The sequence below is a fragment of the Molothrus ater genome, chromosome 15 (genome assembly GCF_012460135.2).
Source record: "Molothrus ater isolate BHLD 08-10-18 breed brown headed cowbird chromosome 15, BPBGC_Mater_1.1, whole genome shotgun sequence".
NCBI classification, from domain to species: Eukaryota; Metazoa; Chordata; class Aves; order Passeriformes; family Icteridae; genus Molothrus; species Molothrus ater.
In genome coordinates this window covers 3,764,279-3,786,483 of record NC_050492.2, presented here as the reverse complement: position 1 = coordinate 3,786,483, position 22,205 = coordinate 3,764,279, and the positions used below count along the sequence as shown (strand labels likewise).

Genomic DNA, 22,205 nt, shown 5'->3' with positions numbered 1-22,205 from the left:
TTAAATGGAACTTAGTTAGCAGTAAGTGCTATATCCAAAATATCCAAAATATAGCTTAAATGTTTTTGGAGTGGTCAGAATCTGAATGAATAAATTCTGAACTGATCATACTGGGAACACTTTCCTCCCTGGATAGCCTTAGACTGTTGAAGGACAGTTTCTACAGATAACAGTGAAAACAGAACTTAAGTTTGTTTGCTAGCTTTTTCAATAGTGAGCTAATAATCTCTTTTATAACTTGCACTTATTTGTTGACTGAATGTATAAACCCTTTATTTAAATGGTCCTATCACATTTCAGCAAGTTTTTAGGTATTGCAACTTTTTTTGTTGCTAATGATGTTTCTTTGATTTAGTTTTGGCTTCAGCTAATAGCGTGCATTTGTTGGAGTCACAATTAGAAGTGGTTCATATGAGCAAATCAAGAAAGTGTTTGCTAGGTATTGAGTTACATCTCAATTTCAGAAAACTGATAGCATTTGCTGTCTGCAGCTGGTGACCACAAAGCTGCCAGTCCTGACTTCTGGAGGTTCTCTGTGTCCATGAGCACAAACCCACCCAGAAGTCCTTCAGGAGGGCTGGAATCCCCTGCTGCTGGGCTCCACTCTGTGCTCTGTGACAGCAGCTCTTTGGTTTCTGCTGCAGAGGGGAGTCTGTGGCCTGCAGGAAGTGCAGGCAGCATGTCTGTGCAGAATTGGGCACAAAAAGGAACTGAGGCTCTGTGAAATTCATTTTTATGCTGCTGTTGAAACAGGTCTTGTGTTGATATGTGTTCTTTAAGTGCTGTCTCACTGGTGAGTTTGCAATTTAGTTATTGGGCTAGATTTGTCTTGTAGCTTGCAATAAGTGTTATAGAAATAGTTACCAAGAGCAGAGATACTTTCTGAGGCAAGAAATGATGCTGCTCTTCAGACATGATTAAAAGCTCTTGGCTTCATGTAGCTTGGAGCTGTTACTTCAAATAAGAATAATCTGCAGAGACTGCTTCTGTTGCCTCATCTGCAAAATTCAGGCAGTTATCATCTACTTTCCATTCCTTTCCCTCTTTCCCTCTCTCTTTTTCTTTCTCCCTTCTCTCTCTCTTTGTCTCTTTTCTTCCTTCTCTCACCCTTCTGTCTTCCTGTACTGATACCCTTATTCTGGGGGGATTCTGAGCCCCTGGCTTGTTTTAAATCACGTTAGATAAAGTTTCACCATGTCCCACCCCGCACTTGTTTATCACTGTGAGTCCAGGTGCTCTAAATCATTCTTTAAAAAGGTACTTTTTTTTTTTTTCTTCCTGGATAGATATTGGTCTCATTCAAGTTATTTCAAATGTGTGTATTTTGTACTCCTGACATTTTCTCTAAGCACCTCTCTCTTAAAAAGTCAATGTGGATGTGACATTGGAGTGTAACTTCATATTTGTGTCAGCTTCCTTAAATTTAAATGAAGATGAATGTATGCACAGCTCTCACTATCTCAGGCTTGATAGGCCTTTTATTAGAGTCTTTTCTTTGTCTACATTCTTATATGTGCCTTCAGAAGAAACATTTCAAAAATTATGCACATAGTTCTGCTGTTTGAGTCTTATTTTCAGAAATAAGTTAATAAATACAGTAATTTTCTTACATTAAAATCCTCCATTACTAAAACAATTCATTTCAAGATGCTTTGTATGTAAGTGAGTAATTTGTCCCCAAATGTTCAGCGCTCAGAATTTAACTGAAGAGAATTATTTTTATCAGGAACTTTTGGCTTTGATGTATGAAAATACTGTTGACTTGTGAAAATACCACACAAGTTTGGAATATTCCCAAGGCACGATTGGAAAATCAACAATTCCATGTTGGGACTGTGGCTGTTAAAGCATATTGTGTTCCACTGTTTGGGAGAGGGTTGCTTTGCACATATTATTTCATTTATACTTGTAGTTTAGACAATTTGCTTTCTTTCAGAATGCAGGGACATTCTGCTTCCTGTGATTACAAAAGAGCTGAGAGAATTACTGGAACAGAAGGAGGATCAGCAGCTCCAGGTGCAGGAGAGGAAGTACTGTGTAGAATTACTTAATAGCATCCTGGAGGTTCTGAGCTGTCAAGACCCTGTAAGTATTGATGATAATGTAGAGCCCAAGTCTGTAGAAAGCCTGAGCTGATAGGAAGTAAATTATTGATGATGATTAATCTCTTTCAAATATTTAGCACAAGTCAGTGGCAAATTGAACTTTTCTCCTATTTTTCATAAACTCAACCCAAAAGGCAGTTGAGGTATTGAAGATGAATACTGACTTCTGAGTAACCTCATTCAGCTGAAGATGTCTCTGCTCACTGCAGGGGCTTGGACTGCATGACCTTGTAAGGTCCCTTTCAACCACAACTTCTCAATTATTCTGTAATTATTTTAACTATACAGAATAAATTTCAAATTTCATCTTGCTCCTTTTGTAAAAGCCCCTGTAGTTTCTGAAACAATGCTTTTCAGTGTACCAATGTTGTCGGGTGTGGTTTCTGCTTCAGCAAAGTGTGGATAGAACAGATTACTCTTTACCATATTTCATTTGGAGACTGTAGTTTCTTTATCAGATTTCTGACATTTTGGAACACTGAAATTTTCATCTGGGTGGTCCTTTTTTTTCCTCATTTGGAAGAATTTTGAATTGACTTCTTATTCTCTCACTTTTTAATGAGCAGTAGTTTATTCAATGAAACTTCTCAATAATTTGAGGAATTTATTCTGAGAAAACATCATAATTAATTGCTTTAAGAAAGCTGTAATTACCTTAACCTGTGAATATGTGCTGATTTTTCCTCAGCTGTAGTTTTCTGATACATGTGTTCAAACTTTGCAGACTTTGGATTAAGGCAAGCTGTCATTTGAGGAGTTTTTCACTGTGGCTCCCTGGATCATTTCCTAGTAAATGAAATCATTACAGCATATATCTTAATTTCATAAAAATCTTTGATACTGCTGAGGCTTTTCAGTTTGCACAGGGCAATATTTCCATGTGTATTATGAGCTATTTGCCTCATTGGTTTAGACTTAAGCAGTTCAGGAGGGATTGATCCAAGGGGATACAAAAGAAATATTGGAACATTTAAATTTGAAATGTAATTCTTAAGATAAATGGTGAAAGCATGATAGGGCAAAAATTGAAGCTATCATCTCATAAGGCTATAATGCAAAGTAACCAGTTTTGTTACCCTTTAAAGGGTAAAATACAGTTGTAAAGCAAGATGGAGTAATTCTTTCTCTGTGTGTACCACTTCAATGAAGTTTATATTTGAATTTAACAGTTGCTGTCCATAGCAGCAGTTGCTGACATGTAAAAGACTCATTAAAGCCTACTGAAAATATGGTTTTGTAGCTCATCTTTGTGTGAGTGAGAACATTATGCAGAACAGCAGAATTGCTGCGAATTTAAAACACATACATTAAAAAATTTATATTGAAATTTGTTCAACAGAGGTGGCATTTCTGCAATAGTTTCTTTCAAGGCAAGTAGACTGGAGATTCTCTGTGAGATGTTTGGGTCTCCATTATCTACAGATTGTGCTTGCAGTGAATACTGATGCATTTCTGATAGAAGAAGAAAAGCCCCTGGGGGTAAGTTTAAGTCCAGCAGTGGTATCAGAACATGCTGAGCCCTCTACAGGCATCATATTCCATAGAAACATTGTAGAATAGTTGGGATATCAACAAAAGAACCAGATGCTTCTGTTGCAGAAAGTCCATACCCTGGCCTGCCTCTGGCAATACAACTGCTGGTTGGAGAAAATATGGATTTTAGAATATATTAATCACGTGTCATTAACTGTAACATTGGGCTTTGTAACCACAACAGCAAATGTGTAGCTTTTTCCTTCCTTGAGAGAGGAATCCATGGATTATTAGCTTATTTTTTTAACCAAATGCTGATCCTGCTTCAGTACTGAAAATCTTCTATTAAGATGACTTCTCTGAAGGAGGAAAAAGGAGCAAGGGAAGGGAACACAGCAGCATCCAAGGATCACACAGTCATTTCTCTCTAAGAGCCACTACAGATTTCTCTGGAGTGTAACACACATGTTTATTCTCCAGCTAAAGTGAGAACTCTTGTTTCAAGGCTGTGTTTGCCTTGCAGCAGAAAGTACTTTGTAACCTGTAGGCAAATGAAAGAGTTCACATATGGCTAAATTATTGTTTGGCAGTGTCCTTCAGGATGCCTTCATTCACTGTGATCTAGATACAGACAGTTGCTTTGGGAATTAACCAAATTGTTTCAGCTGGGATTACACTTGAACCCTAAGATGAAGGCAGTTTTCTATTCAACAATTCATTCCCTACCATTTCTTAACCTCCTTCTAAGAAAATGGATGGTTTGACCTGCTGGAGGAGAAAGCTCCAGCCTTTAGTAGCAGAATCATGTTACAATATTAATAACACCAATGTCTTGTCCTTATTTCTTCTGTTTTTTCTATCTCAGTAGAGAAACCTTGTTTCTAGACTAGTATTCAAAACTTTTTGGAAACTTAACTTTGATATTTTTGCATTGCATTTGTTCTGTGAAAGTCACCAGAAATAGAAGGCACACAAAGGACAGGGAAGAAAAAACAGCAGTAGTTGTTCTGTTTCATGTGGTGAAAATTTATACTGTGAGGTGATCTTTGAAGTAGTTACTGAATTTTTGAAGAGTGTGTTTTCTTTGTCAAAGGAAAGGGTATTTTGATATTACCAGCTCTGCTCTACTGTTGTGCCTCACATTGTTTAGCAAGTGGGAACATGGGAATCATCAGATCCTTGTGTTCAAATCCTGTTTTCTTCAGCTGCTGCCTCACTGCTGGGTTCTGCAGGTAGCCAGCATGTTGTTAAAATCTCTGGTTTGTGTTGGTTTTGTATGTTGGTTTTTATGACTAGACAGTCACTGTTGGGTATCTCAGTGAGATGCCTAGGTTTGATTTTAAGATTCCTCTCCAGCAAACAACTTTTGGACATAAATGGCATTGTTTTGATTTAATCATGTCTGAAATTAGCTTCATAGCTTGAGATTATGCTTCAAGCACCTGTGAAATGCAGTTAAACATCAGAACTTCAAGTAAGTCATTGATGAAGGTCATGGTGAAATCAGTGATTTTTTGTTTCTGTTTTAATTAAAACCACTTCCCTTTTCCCTCTTTACAACACTTTGTTTCATGCAGTCTGGCAGTCCTCCATGAGGTGACTTTGCCTCTAATCTGATATATATGCTATTTTTTAATATTTCCTGAATCAGAACAATTTTTTATTTATAGTGCTTACAAAATTAAATGTAATGGTAAATGCCTTCTCTTGGAATCTACAGTGAAATCTTGGTTGACTATAAGTGCAAGAGAGATGAAGAATTTTTTCCTGTTCTGTGCATTGTCAGTAATTGGTTGCAGTTGCATTTTAAGCTGTTTAGCAAACAAGCCTGGAAGCATTTTAGAATTGTAAAGAATTTTTTAAGCATTTCCCTAACTTATGGCAGATCTTAAGGCTTTAGCAAAAGAGAATTTCAAAGGAATATTGTCAGGAATTCTGCATGTTCTTTCAGGGCCAATTACCTTAAGGTTTTCTGCAGAGACTTTTCAGCCAGAACAATGCAGGATTATGAGTTATGGTTTTAAAAAGAAATTGTTATCCTTTTATATGTGCCTTTATTTGTGTGTGTGTCAAAGAAGGAATACAAGTTACAGAACTGGGTGCACCAGAGAGTGAGCACACAGGATCTGGCTGGTGCAGAGCTCATTTCCTCTGTGGCTGCCCACAGAGTGCCATGGTTTAGATTTGTGACCAGAACAGTGTTGATCATGCAGCAATGAAATTTTAGTTATTCCTGAACAGTGCACAGTGCCAAGGCCTCCTGTGTTTCTCACAGAGCCCCACTCTGGGGAGGAGGGCAGAGCTGGGTGAGAGTTTGGGAGGGCACAGAGCAGGGACAGCTGCAATGAATAGACAGAAGTGTTTCCCAGTGGGTATCTCAAGTACAGGTTGTGAAATTGAATTCCCACACAGACATTCAGTGAGTCCCTGTTTGCCACTGTCCAAATAAATGAACACTCAGAATCTGAAGTGCAGGGTTGACTCTGGAAAAACAGAATTTCTTTTCCTGTCCCAGTCCTGTAGTAGTTTAAATAGAAGAAAAAAGTAAATCAAACACTGTCTGCTTTTACCCTGCACAGATATTTTTGAAAGAAGGTGAAATTTTGTTTGGTTTGGATTTTCTATTAACTAATCTGTGTACCAAGCTGTGCCATCCAGCCCAAGATGGAACCTGAAGGTGTTTGAGCTCTGTGAGAACACTCCCTCCTGCTGACCTGAGCTCTGGTTCTTCCATGCCTTGGAACAACAGGGAAAACAAACATTTTTGATCACCACATTTAATTAAATGGAATAATACAATTAATGTTTTCCAAGGGAACATTTATATGTGATACAAGTTGTTAATTTAGCTCCTAAAAAAATCTTATGCTTAATCAGTGGACTGAAGCCAAATGATGGTGGGTTTTCCCATGTAATCCTTGTGAAGAGAAGTATGATCTGAAAAAGCACATGTTGCAGTTGGTTGTTAGACTATCTTCTTCTGAAGCTAGAAGCTGTAAGATAAAAGATGAAATCTTGTGTATTGACAGTGTGTGAAAATTTTTGTTAATTTCTCAATGAATGCCTAATTATTTCTTAGATCATCAAGAAGAAAGGAAGTCTCTGTTTCATAGAGAAACCATTTTATTTCATTTTATTTCATTTGCTAATGTTTCTCGGAAAATTCAAAGGTCTAGCAGAAAATAACCTTTTGTGTGCTTGAGCATATGTAATAGTCTTTCCAGGAAGACTATTGCTACTTGTGAATTAAGAATAGAGCTCATCTTTAATGATGGAGTCAGGGCTAAATGTTAAAACTCATTATGCAATGTTCTGAACTGTTACTAATTATGGTATAGCACACATACTGAAATGTGAAAGTGAACTTGCATTATATGAGCCCTCATCTTTGAATTTAAAAAAATGGGAAACTAATGAACAAATTAGATCCCTCTGCTAAGTGCTCCTACATAGTTTATCAGTCTTGGCTGTTGATGATATTTTTTTAAATTATAGTGCTACACAATGTTATAAGAACAGCAAATGTGTCTTCAGTGCAGCCACTCTCAAGCATAGTTGTGTTATAAACATTGGACTGTACCAGAGAAAGTGAAATTTTAAAGAAGGAAACACCAAACACAAATTATTCTGTGACTACATTTTTCATTTATAGAATATAACAGCTTCTGAAATGCTGTGACAGGCGAGGAGATCACTTCAGCTTGTGTGTGTCATTGTCAAATGCAGGCACAGAGTTTGTGGTGATTGGGATGGGGCTGGCCCAGCCCCATCCCCATGGGCACAGCTGTGAGCAGCAGGTGAGCAGCACTGCCAGCAATGAGCCATGGAGTGCCCAGGGGCACTGAGCAACCACCAAAGGGAGCAGAGGGCACACAGGGGCAGGGCATCAACAGGAGGGGATACAAGGTTGGGCTGAAGAACAAGAAGGGCAGATACCTGAAGCCTTCTGAGGTGATCTGATGTTATTCTGTGTGAGTTGAAGCTTTCTGAAACTGCATGGGGACACTCTGTGTATTGTGGCCATCTCAGCTGTGACATGTGCTGCAACAGTCAAAGGATACAGGAGCACTAAATGGTAATAGTGGATAAATTGCCAGGTGTGAGGAAGGTCCCTGTTTTGAGGTGTGTGGCTGATCCAGAGCACTCAGAATAGGAGAAAGAAAAAGAAGACAATTTGGCTGACTCAGAGGGAAAACAGAACCTGAAGCAGTTTTTCCTGGTATAGTACTGGGGCTCAGCTGCCTGAAACATTATTAAGAGCTCACCATGGCTCCTGTGATTGTGGTGTTCTTTCCATGCTGTATCTGACATTAAATAAGGGTCTTGGTGTAAGCTAAATATCCTTTTCTACCAGAAATTTGCTAAGGCTTTTTCTTTCTTGTTGCATGCTTTTTTCCCAAGTTGTCTAGTGATCAGAGTAAAGTCAGTAAAACTGGTGAACAGAATGTCATTCCCATTTGCTTAGGACTTTAGAATAAATAATCAAACCTCCTTCAGCCTACAAGAGCAGAACTGGGGCAAACTGTGTGCAGTTTGTGCCCTCCCAGAGCAGCTCAGGTAAATGAAGATAATGAAGACAACTTTCTCCTTTAATAACTCCATATTTGTGACTGCCAGCTAAGAACGTTCCTGAGCTCCAGCCTGCCCTGAGAGCACTGACAGACGTGGGGAGCTGTGAGAGAATTTGCTTTAAGGTAACTGTACCAGGATTAAGTCACAGACTGCTCAGTTAGGGGGAGAACAGGAGTCCTTCAAGTGAGAGATGGGAAGTGACTGAAACAAAAGACAGCTGTGAAGTAGATTGGTCTGAAATTGGACACAAGTATTCCACTGAAATTGCTGGAATTAAGGAGCAGTGTGAGCAAGAAGAATTAGTGTTGCTCTTTCAATAGGGCTGCTATATTGTACAAGTTGAACTGTCAAAATGGAAAGAATTGGTTTCTTCTTACTTTTCAAAGAGATATGATTTTAATATCAAAACTCTGATTTTTTCATTTGCAGGCTTCAACTTATCACCACATTCAAGAAATAATGGTGCAGCTACTACGCACAGTGAACAGAACTGTTATTACCATGGGACGAGATCCACTAATTGTGAGTAATAGTCTAATGCATTTTCAATGCTTTGAAACTCATTTTATAGTTATCCTGGAAAAAATGCAAATATAGCATTTGTGAATTATTGAAAAAATATAGCATATTGTGAATATATTTGTGAATATATTATTAAGTTCCTTGTGAATTATTTTTTTAATTTAAAAAGTCACAAGCTTTACTTTTCTTTTTCATTCAGCTGTGACATTGTAGTCGCAGTCTTTTGAAGTGTAGTTGAAAGATTTGAGCATTCTTTAAGAGAACAAATGAGAAATAGAAAGTTAGTTGATATTTGCAAAAAAGAAGAAAGTTTTGCAAACCTGCATAAAGGATATGGTATAAGACATTGAAAGAGTATTTCTACAAATCTAAAGTGAAATGGTATTAGCAAAACTGAAAAGAAGTATTTGGGCATGTGCTGGCACTAAACACTCACCTGAGATTTTTTTTGTGAACGTTCCATGATTTTAGGGTTATATTTGAGAACAGATTCTGCAAGTTATTCACATTTAAGTACACATCTCCTGAGCACTCCTCTGGATTTAGGCTATTTGTGAGAATGCAAGGAATTCATAGGGAATGTGGAGCTTGCCCTTCAGACTGTTCACTTATGGGAAGATGCTTTTTAATGGTTTGTCTTTGGAGATTTATTTTATTCCACAAAATCATAGCATCATTTACTTGATGATTTTTGGCCACAAGAGATACATAGTGTGCCTTTTAAAATGTCCTGTGTTTCCCTGGTTGCTTCTATTGGAAAATAACAGTTTTAGATCATTACCTGCCAGAGCATGTGTGCCTCCTAATGATTAGGCTCCTAATAATTGAGGAGACTAATTGATTCCTCAGAGGAAATATTTGCCAATGGGTGCTTTGAACTCCTGGTGGTACATCAGCAGGTTTGAGACATCTCTGTAGCTGTTTATCTGAGCTCTGTAGCTGTTTATCTGAACTCCAGGTTGTTCTTGTTCATGTGGAACCCTCGGGCACATCCATGGGCACAACAGGAAATGGTTTGAAACAGAGACCAGTGACCCTTACAGCTCTCTGGAGAGTTGGAGAATGTTTTCTGTACAAGGAAAGCATGATATGAGTGTTGTGCATGACCTAACCAGTCTGTGAAGGAGTACTTCTGGATACCATAAACAGCACATGAAAAAGCAAAATGAACCTGTTTTAATCCTGCCTAAAAGATCCATTAGGAAACCAGTAGGAAACAAGCTGGTTACAGTAAATTGAAATGGCTTTGTTTCTTTTTTCCCCCTTCCATTTACTGTAATTTCTTCAGCTGTTTTAACCTGAAAAGAACAAATTCAGTGTGAATTTTGAAATGTCGTTCCCTTTCTTCTAATTATGCTCATGAGCACCTCTGGATATGTGTGTATTGGGCATTTTAGAGGTTTTTCGAAGGGGTATTCTAATAAATTGCTACATTTTCTATAGCTGAAGCAACACTTAACAAAATAGCCTTTCACATGCAAATAAATTGTTTTTAACGAGCAAAAGTCTTTTGTATTCAGAAAGAACTGGCAAAAGAAGCTTTTACTATGCTCTATGTGCTACTTTAGTTCACCAAGTTAATTTTCAGGTTTGCTTTAACATTTTTGAGAGGGTCAATCTTACTGTGAAATCCTGAGTGCTTGATCTTTTCAAAATTAAGCAGCTAGTCAAGAATTATGTCCTGAAGAATGCTTAGATGAGCTCAAGTTGCTGAAATTGGGGGGAATTCTGCAAGGACAGTGGGATATGTGGAGTTTCTGCAGCTGGACTGTGTAGCTGAAGTTTTACAGGTACAAGTGACATTTCAAATGGGGACAAATCTATCACTTCCAGGAGGACAGGAGGTTATTCTTTAGGTTTTAAATCTGTTACTGTGTTTGTGAACATTGCAAGTGGTTTTATTAACTTCTGCAGTGTCATTTACTATAACTTGAAAATGCTGTGTAAGTAATACAAACACTGATAAGAACAATGGTTACAATTTACAAGACCTGCAATTCCTTACAAGTTTAAATGCCTTGCACCTGACAGATAACTGGATTTGGTTTACCTGAGGGCTTTCTTGCTTTCTGACAGGGATAAGCAGGTTAATTTTCATATTCAGGCGTTCTTTTCACAATCTTCTAGCTTGTTGGCAGAGATGTGGGTTTACAGTTGCCTGGATCTTTTTGTGCTGTGATGCCAGTTAAAGGGAAAGGGAGGTTCTGCCTTGGGCTTAGCTGGTAAGTGCCTGCTGGGAGCTGTGTTAGTGTAATTACTGAGAAGAGTCAGGCTCAGAAAGAAATAATCTCCCCAGGAGAGGGAGGTGATGGTGGAAAGGTAATTTGGCTCTCTGCAGCTACTGCAGGGAAGACTTAGTTAAATGCCATTCTTGCCTTCACTGTGGTGTTTTAGCAGCTGAAGGCTTTAACAGCTGCTTGGTTGTTTTCACTCTTAAAACCCCACAAAACCTTGACTGTTTGTAGTTGTAGAAGTGCTTCTACACTTCCATGGAGAGGGACAAGTTTATTGTCTGAAACCAGCTATTCAAGCTTTACCTTGAATAATATTTCATGAGACTTAGACTTGTAGATAAAGGTCATTGTCATGCAGTGAAGCCCTCCTACAGGAATTATAGAAGTCTGATTCATAAACCATGTAGAATACAGAAATACTTGTTTTCAGTCTTGGCCTGGTTAGGTAAATAGAAATATCATAAATCCACCATATGCACCTGAAAGGTTTCCTTTAGTACTTCCTAACTTGATTTTTCTCACCATATCAGTTTAACATGATGAAGTCAGTGTAGCTATGCTACACAGTGATGTTTTTAGAAAGAATTCATACATAATATTGTACAAATAAAACTTTACCCAGAAGGAATCTGTGAACTCTGTTAAACAGAGCTACTCTAGAGAAGAAACGATCACAGAAACTATTTGCAGAGGCTGCCATGGTTGGAGAATTTGACCAAATATACTCATGGTCTAGCTAAAAGCTACAGCTTTTTTGTTTGGTATTCAAATTGACATCCTTGCTCTACCTGGAAATGCTGCACAATGATTCCACGACATGCCTGTTAGTTTTCCATTCCTTTTTCTTTTCTGAAAGAACAATTGTTCCCTTCCTTTGTAATCTAAATGTTGTTTATTATTAATTGACTCCTGAAACCTAATAAAAATATCTCATTTTATTGCAAAAGATAACATCACATTTAAAGGGCCTAGAAATATACAAAACATACATCAGAGATCACGTGCCATTAGGAAGATGTTGTGTGTCTATGCTGGCAGGATTATTTTAGTGCACAGTACCATCAGAAGCCCTACATGAACTGCTGTTACAGGAGACAAATCAGTCTTTTATTCATACATTTTTAATTTTTAGAGAAGGTTAGTTTAACTCCCTAAAACAACAATTTCAAATACAATAATTTTGGAATATACTGCATTCTGTGCAATGTTTTATATAAATGTTATATATATATATATATATATATATATTTTATATATATATGTATTATATATATATGTTTCATATATATTATATATCATTTAAATATATATTTCTCAGAAACTCACAATATTTTTGTAATCAAGTGCTATCAAGTAGCTGTGGTTTGGGTTTTTTGGTAGGATTTTTGACAACTTATGGGGGGCTTGTGTATTTTTTTTTTTAATTTTATTTAGGAATATGTTTGTATTTCTAACATTTCTTTCCGGCTCTGGGAGCTGTTTTTAGGGATTTTGCTGTAATTTTGTAAACCAGACAAGTTTTTTGTAGCTAGTACTTTTATCTTCCAATCCTCACACTATAAATTGTGTAGTGTGTATCTGGTACTTATTTATTTCCTATAGGAATTAATAATTAGTTAATAAAATATTTTTAAATATTTTTAAACAATTAATTGTTTTAAAATATTTCAAATATTTTGAAACAATTAAATTTTTAAATATTTTAAATAATAAAAACCCCAGTGCTTTCCTATCATATTTTCATATAGCCAAGATTCTCCTGTTATGGGTTACAAAGCTTTAAATCTAATTATCTTATGTTGCTAAGATATGCACATTTGAAAATCTAAACAAAACAGCATCAAAGCAGCATTACCCTGTTCCTGCATCCACCACTGACACCTCCTCTCCACCTTTTAGTGGGACAAAAAAACCTTTTGTTCCAATGTTCTCTCTCATGTTTGATGTAGAAAACCTTTTGAGTGTCAACCACTGTGGGGATGGCTGGGGGTAAAAACTCCTTGCAGCCTTCTTGAAGGAAAGCACTGAAATTCCATATATCTCTCCAGAAAACAGATGCCTTGGGGGGGTGAGTTGGGAAACTGGGAAGGCTGAGAGAGAAGTGGATTTTCCTGCAGGGCTGAGGTTGGGCTGGCCTGGAAACCCCCCGAGCTTCCCTGCGGCCCTGGAGGCACAGGTCACAAACAGAATTTCACATCCACACCTGCATGGTCCAGACTTTACTGACTGAGAGAGAAATCAAAAACCACCAACTCAGGAATCTGGAAAACAAAAGCTAATTGTGACTGGGAGGTTAAGGATTAAAGATTGGTTATGGTTCTGAATCTCACCAAGCTCAGACGTTAAAATATGAAACCTGTAAGCACTTAAATCAGAGCATTTCAGATTCAGCACTTAAATCAGAGTATTTCAGATTTACCACTTAAATCAGAGCATTTCAGATTCAGCACTTAGATCAGAGTATTTCAGATTTACCACTTAAATCAGAGCATTTCAGATTCAGCACTTAGATCAGTGTATTTCAGATTCAGCACTTAAATCAGTGTATTTCAGATAGCACTTAAATCAGAGTATTTCAGATTCAGCACTTAAATCAGAGTATTTCAGATTTACCAGTTAAATCAGAGCATTTCAGATTCAGCACTTATATCAGTGTATTTCAGATTTAGCACTTAGATCAGTGTATTTCAGATTTAGCACTTAGATCAGAGTATTTCAGATTCAGCACTTACATCAGTGTATTTCAGATTCAGCACTTAAATCAGTGTATTTCAGATTTTTATGAGTATTGATGTTTCTTCAGGTCATAAGAAAGACTTAGAGCCTTACTTGTAACTTCCTTTGGTTGGACTTTGTTAAACTAAAAAGAGTGTTTCTGTTTTGCATAGTTCTCCTGACCCCAGGAATTGATTGGTGCTATGTGGTGAACCAAAGGGGTGTGGTTTGTTTAAATTAAATGATCTGGATCCTTTGAAAATAAATTGAAAGCATCATATGCATTATGTGGGCAAACCCAAAGTCAGATAGCTTTAAATGAGTGCTTTTTGGGTTTGTCAACAGAAAGAAAGGCAAAAGGATGGCTTTTGTATCATAAATTAGTAAAAATGGCTTCAATACAGAAAAAAAACTTGCTGGTTTTATTTGTGTTAGAGCTCTTGGTGTTGTTTATTATTATACTTTACCACAGGGGGTATTGGTCTTAAAGTATTATTTTAATGCACAAAAATAATTTATACACTAATAAATCCTTCACTGCATCAATTATAAATACTAAAGCAACAAAGGAATGCTGTTGGCACAGCAGCACAAGCAGAGCTTGAGTGTAACACAGTGATGTGTTCTGATGGAGTCATTTAATTCTTACCTTTTTTATAGCCACAACCTATTATTGAAGAGCTTTTCTGTCTCACTAAAGGCATCTAAAGACATTAGTAAAAAATAATTTCCTTCTGAAAAGCCTCTAAAACAACAACAGTTTTGTTCCTGTCATTTCTGTACCTACTGAAATTAACATGGAAATGGTTTTTAAGTGTCAGTCCTTTTGAATTTTGATAAAATAAGCCATGGCATAGTGCAAATTTTCTTCTTAAAGATTCATTTTATAAAGAAATTAGCTCCTCCAGACAAAGTTTTTCTGTGCAAAATTCTTTTTAATGTATTTTCAAATGTGTAATTAACCCTAGGAATTCAAGGAACACAGAAGTGTACAAAAAGTGTACAGACATTTAAAACTAACATTGCACAATTAATACAGGATTACTTAGAAAAATAAGATGCAGGGATTAATCTATGAATACCCTGAACCAGGGCCACTTCTAAGAAAAGGTCTGCAGTACATTCCACTCAACTTGCTTTGGAAAACCTTTTCCCCCCTGCCCCCATATGAAAGGTTTTACTCATGTTTTCATGAGTAAAATAATGGGATCACCAGTCATAGATTGGGTTCCATTGGCACACCCTGTGCTAATGGTACCTTGAGTAGTTTTGGAGGAAAGAAGTAGCTGCATTGACATTTGATAAAATCATTTCAGCATATATATATATATATATATATTTTGTGCAATACAGATCAGTTCACTAAATATTATTTTCATGTCCCATTTTTTTATCATATATTAATTTACATCTTAAGGCAAAAAAAATCTTGGGATATTTTGGTACAGCAATACAGGTCTTAAATGGATAGATTGGGCAAATGATTCAGTAAAACAGTAGCCAAAATAGTAATTCCTCTTTTTCCACCAATTGGGTGATGACATCTGAGGGGTCCTGTCCAGTTTTAGGCTTCCAGGTGTATGAAAGACATCAACTCACACCACAGGATGGCTGTGGCTGCAGCATGGGAGAGAGGCAATGAAAATTGGGTTTGTTCAGTCTTTTAGAAGTGAAGATGTAGGAGAGAGGTCTCATTATCCATGTAGCTCTTCTTGCAGATGTGCTTGGACAAAACAAGATGTGATGGACACAATCAGAATGGAGGAAATTCAGATTAGGTGTTAGGAAAACCTGGAACAGCCTTCCCCAAGGAGCTGAGGATTCTTGTCCTTGGAGATACACACAGCTCCAATTCACTGAACTGGACCTTGCTTGAGCAGAGGTGTAAGACAAGAGCTACTGGGATATTCTCTGGTTTTACAACTCCCCGGTTCTTTTCAGAGAAGTCCATTAAATGACTTCTAAATGGTGGCTTTTTATAACAAACAAAGAAAAGGACAGAGTTAAAACTTAACCTGAAATTCTTTTGTTTGTTGTTTAATATTAGATGACAGCAACAAAAATATTTCATTGGGGATGTGAAATAATTATAATTATCTCCTCTGAGGAGAGATTTGTTTGAACAATTTAGGTTTCCCTGAATTTGTTCTTGATAATGTTGTTTGTTCAAAGCTTGATGAAGATTTTTCCTTTTAGTCAATGTTACTTATAAATGGATATAAAGGCTGGGTGACATTCTTAGCTTTGTCTACCATTGCTTTTTAAAGTAGAGATTTGAACCTTGTTTGAACCTTATTTTTGGAAAGTTGAAAAAAATGTCTTTACAAAGCATATGAAAGTGTCCTTGGAAAAAAAAGAGAACTTCCTTTTCAAAGAATCCATTTCTTTTCTTGAAAATAGTGTCTTCATGCACCTTTGTTCAGTGAGCTAATTTAATTAAATTCAATTATTTGGATTTTTCAGGTACTCTAATTAACCATTCTTAACCTTTGTGATTTGATAATAGCACATTTTCAGGTGTGTGCTCTCAAGCTCTCTCTGCTTTAGTATCTTTTGAAATGTAAAAGGATGCATGAGGAAGTCAAATCCACCAGAAGCATTTTCTTTTCACCTTTTTTGTCTTTCTCCTTAACTCCTTTTTCTCGGGAGCTGGAGGATCAGGTGGTGGCTTCTGAGGTGAAGCTGAAGCTGCATTTTGCTCTGCATTGTCCAGTGTTTTCAAAATCTGATGAAATCTTCCTTCTTGTTGTCTGAAGTCATATTCTACACTATGGAAAAAAATTAGAGACCTATGCTAGTAAGTGAGAAATTCCCCCTTTAAAGAACCTGTCAAAGGCTGCTTCCCTCATCAGAATAATTGGTGTTATTCAGTGGTACAGCCTGGGGTAAACACAAGGGGTTAAGGGGTTGCTCCTTTGAAAATAAGTTCACCTCTTTTTATTTTTTTCTTTGAGTGAAAAATGTTACTTTAAGTGAGTTAAGAATTCCAACATTGTGCCCAAAGCAACGGGACAAAAATGAAAATGTACCAGGATAACCTTTCAATACATTTCTTTCAAAGGTCAGATTTTGATCCCATAATCTAAGTCATGTGCTTGTAATTAAAAACTCTCACATGCTTAACTTTGTTAAATGTGAATGTCTCCCACTAGGACACAGGCTAGGAACAAAAATATATGAAATTAAACAGTATGTAAGTCTTTGAGATAAGTGGTGTTACTTAAGAGGAAAGTAGAACTCATTTCCTCAATTGAAAGCCCTAATTATTATTGATGTCAAACAAGAGCCAAGATGTTAATTAGATAAGAGCAGATGAGTGCATTGAAATAAATGCAAGGTTCAAAAGTGTCAGTGTGGACAGGGTTTAAGCAGTATTGTGTGCATTTTCCTTATTTCAATCATCTCTTCTGGGCAGGAGAGTGAGTTGTATCAGCTGTGTCTGCTGTGAAGGCTTTAGGGGAGACTGCAAAGGTTGTATTTGCCATGATGGGAAGAAAAGAGCATTATTTAAGGGAGTTGGGATGTCACTTCAAGGCCCTGAAGCTGATTTTGGCACAGATCAGAAGACATTAGTAAATGTGCGAGTTTTTAAAAACTTTTAATTTTCTTTTTATATAAAATCCATAAACATCATTAAATAGTATGTTGAAATTAAGTAGGAGATTGTTTCCCTTAATTCATGTGCCTTGGGGTTTTTCATGAAATAATATCACTCAACGGGTTAAAAGAAAGCTGGAGGAAAATTTTCATTTAGAAAAGAGTAGAAGGAATCTCTTGAACAAGAAGCAATGCATAATAAGTATAAAAAAAAGCAGAAAGAAGTGATATTAAATCAGTGCCTCTTGCATTTTATCAGCTTATTATGAAAACTGTAAATTAATACCTTTCAATATTCAGAGACCAAGGGTGCTGAAGAATGAAATGTTGGTTTTATAGAACATGTAAGGATAGCATCTGCTCATGTGCCTTTTCTCCACCCTTCTTCAGAGTTTTTAATTTCATCTTGGAGATATCATCTCCAGAGGCAAGAGGTCAATTCAGTCTTCATTTAATACTGCCCATGATAACTGGTTTGGGTTGCTACTTACATTTGCTTATTACAATACAAACATTTCTATTACACAACCTGGATGGAAAATCCCAAGCCTGGAATCCCTGCTGGGTAGTTAATAAAGGCAAATTTACAGTCACTGTTAGGCTGAAAAGCTCTTTATGACTTCAGTGATCAGTGTAATCCACAGGGGAAATTCTGTGAGATTCATGCATTGTTTGACTGAGGGATTGTGTGATAAAGATAGTTCAGTGACAGCAACCCAGCACTCTGCATGTGCAGGGCTTGCAGCAGTGAGGAGTGAGGCTCTTTAGGAGCAGGAAAACTGGGGGCAAGATAAAAACTTGATTTTAATCACAGCTGTGATGCTGTCTTAGGGGGAAATACTTGCATGGACATTTCAGGCCACGTAAAACACAGGAACTGCACGTGTTTGTCTGGAGCAAACACTGATAACAATTGCTTCTATCAGAATATTGTCTAATGAACTTCAAATATTAGTCACAAAGAATGTTTTTTCATAACCACATCCTGTGGAACACCTCTGTAAATCAAAAACTATTGTTTCTTTACTATTTCCTCTTTGTCTCTTAAAAGTAGGAACTTTAGATCACCTGTGTTCTGCACATGTTCTATTAATCATTGCAGTGTGAGCCTCCAGGCACCATTACTGCTGCAAACTACCTGGTAAATCAAAAAGGGTCCTGAGGTTTTTTTTTTCTTACTTCCTCTGTTCTTTCCTTTGAATGATGGTGCTTGTTGTTCAAGATCTATCCTGCACTGAAACCATGTAAACTTAAAGACAAAGGGTGTTTTTGCAAGAGAGAAGGCATCCTGTGGTCAAGGGAGGTCTGTATATAAATTCTGGGGAGTGACCTGCTCATGTCTAGCCCATAAAATACACAGAGATTGTTTGTTCAGAGACCATGATCAAGTAAAGGAAACATCTTTTTTCTTTTTTTGATGGGTACAGTCTGTGCTCTTGGATAATCATGTAACTTCCCAGGGTATCCAGGGGGCTGTGAAGAAGACCTCCAGCTTTGTCTCAGAGGAGTTGTGGTGTCTAATTTGTGACATGTTAATTACTTGGAAATGTCATTACCAGAGGTTTAGGACATCAGTATGGGATTGAGCTGCATATTGAACAATAGGTTCCAGTGCTGTGTCTAGTTCATTAAGCTCTTTACTAAATTTGCTTCTTGCAGTACATGAAGTGAGAAAAACACTTCCATGTGAGTATTTTCTATTGTTTCCATTAAAAAATTAAAGTTATAGTGATTACAAACTCTTGAAGATAATGCCATGTTCTTTGAAATGAAGGAAAAGCTTTCAGCCTCAAAGAGAAATTCTCTTACTCTTTATTTTTGTAAATGTAATCAAGTAACCCAAGGTGTGGGGTTTCTGCCTTGTAGCAGAGCTTGCAGACGTTGGATAATGTCTTTATAAATTCCCCTGCTGAGTGGACAAGGTACATGTGCAGCACAAGCAAGACTTTGTACCTGCTGGCTTTGGGGTTGATATCTGGACAGCTGAAGGCTCTCAGAGTGTGTTTGTACAGACACAGCACTTGAAACATGTGCAGCTCCCAGAACACTGCCCTGAAAAGCTTTCTGGCCATAAGAGTTTAGCATGAACTGCACTTTAAATCTGAAGTAGCCTACACTCAAATTATGCTTTCTGATATTGATAACAACTGAGGTGAAAATGTGGGAATGTTGGCTCTGTTTTGCAGGTTAGCATGAACTGTAGCTGTAGCCCACTGGCATTCAGAGAACTGAGAGTTTATCTTTTCCAAGCTCTAAAATTATTACAGAAACCCTAGCTTTAAAAATGTACCACATAAAGGAATTCCATCATCAGAAAGGGCATCACAGGTCTTCAAAGCATGCCAGTAATAACACTGTGAAACTTTAGAGGGAAGTTTCTGTTTGAATTCTCCCAAGTCCAGTCCCCCTTTCCTTTCAGCAACACCACTGTGAATTGTCTTCAACTTAAAAGCAAGCACCTCATACAAACCACTTGGTCTTTTCTTAAAAACTGGGTTAGTCACAGTGAGACATGTGACAGGTGTGAGCAAAGCAGTGTTTTGTGCAGCTGGGGGTGTGCAGGCAGGACAGGACTGGGGGAGCAGGGTACCTGTAGATGATGCACGCCGTGTTCTGGCAGGTGCTGCAGTTGTTGAGGTCCTGCCCAGTGTGGTAGAAGTTCCTCCTGGAACAGACAGCAGTTCATGAGATGTGGACTTACAGACACAATAACAGAGCTCTGAGTCCTTTATGAACAAAAGCCATTCTGCTCACCATTTCTGTTAGCTCTACTAAAAATTCTAGTACCAAATTCTAAGCTGGAAGGTTTCTTTAAAAACACACAAACCCTGTGAGCCTTGTCCTGACCTCTCCCACCTCATGCTGTTAAGAGTTCTGGTTGTTGGTTCTGGTATGAATACTTGTTATGAAAACACTTAGACATGAGACTGCTTCTAACACACTTTCAAGTATTTGAAAATCCATGCAATTTGCTGAATCAGCCTGATCTCTGTCCTTATGCTTTCCAGTCTTCCCTTTTCATGTTTCCTTATTTGAGTATAACCAAGTCATATTTTTACTGCTGATAAGTTACAAATTTGTAGTGTTGAGAAAAAAAGAAAGGTGAGTTTTCATGCTTAACACCAACTAGAGCTGAAATACTTTTGTGATGGAGAGAACTGTGTTAGAAACAGGTTGAGATTGGTGGCTCATTACATCTGAAGAAATTGTAACACTTATATTTAACAAGTTTTATTTGAACTGGAGGAGATCAGTTGGTACCAAAATAATTTTCTGATATTTTGGGGAGAAATGGTGGTTCTTCATGAGCGTTGTTGTGCTATCAATGAAATTGCTTGGAATATTCAGTGTTACTGTGAGGTGAATCTGGCAAGGTGGATTGAAGCTTCTCATTGAATCTCAAAGAGGCATTTCAAAATATTTGACAATTTTTTTTCTTTTCAACCACTTTTTTTCTTTTCTGTTTCAGTAGTAACTGAACAGAAATGGATTATAAATATTGCTGGATAATCTGATCATGCTTCACTGCAAATTTGTCTTTGCTATGGGCTCATTCACAAACATAATTGAAATGTAGGTTCTCCCCTAGAGAGCTGCATGCAGGGGAGAAGGAGTGGCTGTCCCTTTCTGTCCCTTCCTGTGGAACCACAGTCAGGTGGTGTCTGGATGAAGACTACAAGAGAGAAATGACTGCTGAGCCTTGAGATACACTTGGATCTCTTGCCTCTTACCTGAATTTTCGGTTTGGAGTGTTGTAAACATTTTTTGCATTTTTGCTCTTAGTCTGTCTACGTGGATTTTGTCTCTTGTGTTTAGGTTGCTACAAATTTGGTGCTAGAAAATCATATGGAACAAGCCTCTGAGAGAGGGTAGCTGGAGCTGAATTTTATGGGGAAAATGTTAGATAGAACAAGAATTTATGTGGGCACAGTGGAAGCTAAGGAAAGTATTTCCATGCTAACAGCCAGATGGACATTACCAGTTGCTGTTTCCAGATAAAGAAGATAATATGTATGGACTAAAATCACATGCTAACCTGATTTATATTGTTTGAATTTTTTTTAATGAGTGTAAATTCTTATTTGAATTTTGAGTTGGAATGTTATTCAACAGAAATACAAGTTAACTTCAATTCCAAGCTAAAATATTTGGGAAAAGAAAGAATTCTTCAAAACAGATTTTGTTCTCTTTTTTTCCTTCAGAAGTTGTAAGACAATTGGAGTATATAAAGCTGTGGCCTCTGTTAGTTCTCTCCTGAGAGCTCTGCCCACATGGGACCAAGGGCAGACCCTGATGCTGGTGGTGTGAGCACAGCAGTGTCGTGCTCTGGGCTCTTTCTGCAGCTGCACCTGCACAAAACCCTCAGTGCAGCCTCCTTATTGTAGTGTCTACACAGTTGTGGAAATGTGGAATATTACCTGATGTGGTCATTATTGTGACCAGTAAATACAGCTGATACACAGGATCCAGTTATAGAATTAAGAGGGCAGTTTTGCATGCATAAGTGATTTATCTACACGCATGAGATGCCTGTGCTAAAGACCAAATTTATGGTAGCATAATCTCTTCATGTTCTTTTTTCTTTAAAAAGTGAAATGGAACCTTTATTCCCTTGATTTGTTTCTGAGTTTTTCAAAGATATGTTGTTTAAAGGATATACTACTTTACAGCAAAACAGAACTTTAAAGTGTGTCCTAGATGCAATTACTAAAAGAGATGCTTTTGATAGCTTGGAAAGCTCTATTAGGATATTCTGAAACCTGTTTCAAGCATAAATATATTTAAAATTCTATTTTAACTTTGTCCTGTCTTTAGGTGTTAGTTGCATTTATGGTATTATTATTATTTATAATGCATAATAATGCATGAATACTGCTTGTTGCCCTTGGCACAGTCTGTGTCACCATAGTGACAATAAATACAGGGGTTTTACATTGTATGGGAGGGAGAAGGGAGCCACTGTGAAACCTGAGAGTCTGAAGTGAGT

At 37.3% G+C, this 22,205-nt stretch overlaps 2 protein-coding genes across 4 annotated transcripts in view; one reads left to right on the top strand and one right to left on the bottom strand.

Moving 5' to 3' along the window:
* DOCK2 (dedicator of cytokinesis 2) overlaps positions 1-22,205 on the top strand; it is a 160,497-nt gene that overhangs the window by 52,592 nt on the left and 85,700 nt on the right. Inside the window, 2 exon segments of the mRNA XM_036391885.1 lie at positions 1,937-2,085; positions 8,580-8,672. Of these exon segments, the coding sequence (XP_036247778.1) occupies positions 1,937-2,085; positions 8,580-8,672 (242 nt within the window).
* Positions 14,536-22,205, bottom strand: part of INSYN2B (inhibitory synaptic factor family member 2B) — a 30,150-nt gene continuing 22,480 nt past the window's right edge. For 2 of the 3 annotated variants that reach the window (XM_036391599.2, XM_036391600.2), the window contains exons 3-4: positions 19,809-19,883; positions 14,536-16,389 (exon numbers count right to left, since the gene is read on the bottom strand). In XM_036391599.2, the coding sequence (XP_036247492.1) occupies positions 16,203-16,389; positions 19,809-19,883 (262 nt within the window). In that variant the 3' untranslated portion in view covers positions 14,536-16,202. The remainder of the gene's footprint in view (positions 16,390-19,808; positions 19,884-22,205) is intronic. The other variant, XM_036391601.2, reaches the window with a different exon arrangement.